We start from the raw sequence: 3,987 nt of genomic DNA, 5'->3' as shown, positions 1-3,987 counted from the left end.
GACGCTTGGCATTCAAGAGTTCAATCTTGGTTTCATCACACCAGAGAATCTTGTTAACCATGGTCTGAGAGTCCTTTAGGTGCCTTTCGGCAAACTTCAAGTGGGCTGTCATGTGCCTTTTACTGAGGAGTGGCTAAGTACGATAAGATATGGACTCACTGCTGTAAGTCGCTCTGGATAAGAGTGTCCGCTAAATGACAAATCTAAATGTAATCTGTACAAGACTGAAATCACAGGTAAATCTGTGAAAGGACATGGTGTCTTTACTGGGCAGTCTCCGACACAATCCTAGTTCTGGACCACAACAAAAACAAGCTCAACAGCGATTATCCATTGAAATGGCTTTTTATAAAGGAGAACGGTTCATAATAATGGAGCAAGTTGAATGGCATCAAACACCTGGAAACCATGTGTTTGATACATTTGTTCCCATTCCATTAATTTTGCTCCAGTCATTAACAAGAGGCCATACTCCCCAATTAAGGTGCCACCAATCTCCTGTGGCCTAATCTGTGTCCAAGAAACCTCCCCCAAGACTATTATGCATTTTTTTTGTAGACAAAGAGAAACACACATCTACAATATTTTGTTACTCTAATTGAATTCCAATAGACTAGCTACAGTATAACACATGTACAACCTGCATCTATAACTACTTTAATGCATGCATGCACACACACACAAAATAATGACAACTCCTTGGTCTTTGTGTTTAATGGACAGTGTGATCATTACAAAAGTGGAAAATTAGAACCCTTCTTTTCTCCACGCCCCTTCCTCCTCTCATCCCTCACTTCCCCATCTTCTTCTTGTGCATCTGGTAGCACTGTTCACAGGCGATGGACAGGCCCACAACGAGAGAAACAAACTCCTCAAAGTTCACCTCTCCATCACCATTAGAGTCCAGATCCTTCATGATCTTGTCTACTGTGGCTGGGTCCTTCTGAGACTGAAAGGAAGACAGGGATGTTTTAATAATACTACATGGAAATACTGTAATTTCACAAACAGTACTAGGGGACAACAGTTGACGTCGCTACTCTTTATTGGGCAGATACATGACAAGTAGTTAGATTTTTTTTTTGCGGACCACCTGACCAAGGAAAACTCTGGGCCTTATGACCTGGGCCCCTGAGTTTTTCCTGGTCAAGTCACATGATCAGGAAAAACTCCAGACCCTAATCATAAATGTGCATGATTTCTGTATCAAATTATCAGGGAGTGCTTCTACAGTAAAATAGTATATAGTAATAGAGATAATATACTGTACGTCCCAAACAGCATCCTATTGCCTAAATAGTGCACAACTTTTGACCAGAGCCTTATGGTGCCATGTGATACACAGACATAGTAGAGATGGCCACCTTGAGGAAGCCAGAGAGCTCGTTCTCCATCAGGTCCCTTAGCTCACGGCGGCTCAGAGTGTTGCCATTGCCCTCCTTAGCAGCATACTTGTGGAACACAGTGATCATGGACTCCATTGCTCGTTCCAGTTCTGATGGCATGGTTGCAGGTCTAAGTTAGGTTGCACTGAGAGAGAGAGCGAGAGAAAAATGACACTTGAATGACAGGGTAGCAAAGCATTCATGTGACTAACATGTATCTTTATTCTGGCATCATTTTTTAAAACAAATACTGTACAAGACGTTGACTAAAGGAACTATATTTCATGAGGGAATTTTGTAATCTGAATGTGTGTGTGTTTCAAATCAGCACCATGTGCCCTGCCCATTCCGATGAGTAATGCTCACATGAGTAATCCATAAAATCACCAACAAAAGTTGATCACAGCATCACTACTAAGTTCTTGTCTCTCAAATACAGAACACAAAATACATTCACATACACAAGTCAGATACAGAGAGCACACAGATCATGTGATTTAACTTTACCTGGTTGAATTAGAAGGGAAACGTAAAAGAGAGCCAATGAAAAAGGGTGTGGTATGAGAGGAGGAAATGACTGAACTGGGAAAAAATGTCGTCCAAAACCGAGGAAAGTAGAGTAAAAGGAAAGAAACCACTCGCGAAAGAGGTTGCACCAACAGTGAGGAAATAAGTGTGTACATATCCACAGTCAGCTCTTAACCCAGTTATTCAAAGTGAGCCACACCTTTATTTCAGTCAATTTCTTTATTGTTAAATAATATTACAAACTCAGATTCTTTTAGACCAAAAAAGTATAATGCACACAATTATAATACTCTAATTGTTTAGCAAACATTCTAGGTTCTATATGTTGGAAATGCTCTTTTGTCCTTACGACAAATGTGATTCTTTTAGTTATGAAACTATAAAGTTTGAAAATCTTTAAGGTACTACTGTAAGTATGGACTGTAAAAAGTGACTTATGTTGACTTATTTACAGATGAAAAGTATGACAACGACCCCATAGAAAACTGCACTTCAAAGCCAATCGCACAAAACCAAGAAGGACTTAAAGTATTTCAAGTCCGCTGACTAGTTCCAGAGTTGGAGGAAGAGATCGGATAGGATTAACCAAACTATTTATTCTGAAGCGACTTTTACATTCGTAGACATTTTTTTTTACTACCAGTCGGACAACAAGAGTATACGTATCAGATGCTGAATTCTTACCGTTCACGAGTGTGGAGTTGGCGATTGAGGAGAGTTGAATCGTGCAGAGCTGAGAAAAATATTGCGTCTGAGAATTTATAGACAGGCGCCGCCCTGTAGCCTATGCGCTGCCTTGAGTGAAGTAATGATATATTGAACAATATAGTAGGTCACATTGGTAAACCTTGCAAACACAGTCAACGAATAGTTCGCGTTGTGTATTTAAAATTAAAGTGACCTACTCATTTACATGACAAGTAGGGCCAATTTTTATTTTAGAAATGATTAATAGCCCTAAATTTGATTAATCTCCCACTTATAAAAGAGAATAGTGAACATTGAAAGTGAGGTAAAGACAAATAGACAGCCTAGTGTAAATGATAATCGATTGTAATGACAATAGTGCTTTCTCAAACAAGCCTATCATTATCAAATACAATTTTATGTCAACATGCGCCGAATACAACCGTGATATGCTTACTTACAAGTCCTTAACCAACAATGCAGTTCAATAAATAGTTAAAACATTTACTAAATAAACTCAAGTTAAAAAAAATGACAAGAAATGTACATAACAATAACGAGGCTATATACAGGGGTACCGGTACCGAGTCTGTAAGAGGGTGCGTGCTGGTGGCCGGGAAGTCAGGCGCAGGAGATCGAACTTGGTATAACCGAGCAGTTTAATAAGTGCTTTAAAACTCCGAAAACCAAAATATACAAAATAATACCAGTGGGTACAAAACCCTTCGCGCACCAGAACATAACTTGCACATAGCTTACAAACAAACAATCACAGACAAGGACATGAGGGGGAACAGAGGATTAAATACACAACATGTAATTGATGGGATTGGAACCAGGTGTGATACAAGACAAAACCAAAGGAAAATGAAAAGAGGATCAGCGATTGCTAGAAAGTCGGTGACTTCGACCTCCGAACGCCGCCCGAACAAGGAGAGGGACCAACTTCGGTGGAAGTCGTGACAGAGTCAATGTGCGGGGTACAGGTTAATCGAGGTAATTTGTAAAGTGACTATGCATAGATAATAAACTGCGAGGGGGGGTTCAATGTAAATAGTCCGGGTGGCCATTTGATTAGTTTAGTTGTTCAGCAGTCTTATGGCTTTAAGGAGCTGTTAAGGAGCCTTTTGGTCCTAGACTTGGCGCTCTGGTATGGCTTGCAGTGCGGTAACAGAGAGAACAGTCTATGACTTGGTTGACTGGAGTCTTTAACAATTTTTTGGGCCATCCTCTGACAACACCTAGTATATAGGTTCTTGATGTCAGGAAGCTTGGTCCCAGTGATCCACAACGCAGTTAAGAAAGAAAAATACAAACATTTAACACATAATTAAGGAGCAACAATACAATAACAGTAGCGAGGCTATATACAGGGAGTTCCGGTACA

The 3,987-nt window shown here is 40.0% G+C and overlaps 1 protein-coding gene across 1 annotated transcript; it reads right to left on the bottom strand.

Annotated features, from left to right (window-relative positions):
* Nucleotides 1-696: 696 nt before the first annotated feature.
* Nucleotides 697-2,709, bottom strand: LOC120027194 (protein S100-A1-like). The gene is made up of 3 exons (XM_038972082.1): nucleotides 2,598-2,709; nucleotides 1,365-1,530; nucleotides 697-949 (listed from the first exon to the last, which is right to left on the bottom strand). Exons 2-3 carry the CDS (start codon nucleotides 1,503-1,505, stop codon nucleotides 791-793), a joined length of 300 nt encoding a protein of 99 aa, XP_038828010.1. The 5' UTR covers nucleotides 1,506-1,530; nucleotides 2,598-2,709; the 3' UTR covers nucleotides 697-790.
* Between the last annotated feature and the right edge of the window lie 1,278 nt (nucleotides 2,710-3,987).

Source organism: Salvelinus namaycush, chromosome 32 (assembly GCF_016432855.1).
Source record: "Salvelinus namaycush isolate Seneca chromosome 32, SaNama_1.0, whole genome shotgun sequence".
In the NCBI taxonomy this organism is placed as follows: domain Eukaryota; kingdom Metazoa; phylum Chordata; class Actinopteri; order Salmoniformes; family Salmonidae; genus Salvelinus; species Salvelinus namaycush.
This window is presented reverse-complemented; position numbering and strand designations above follow the sequence as displayed.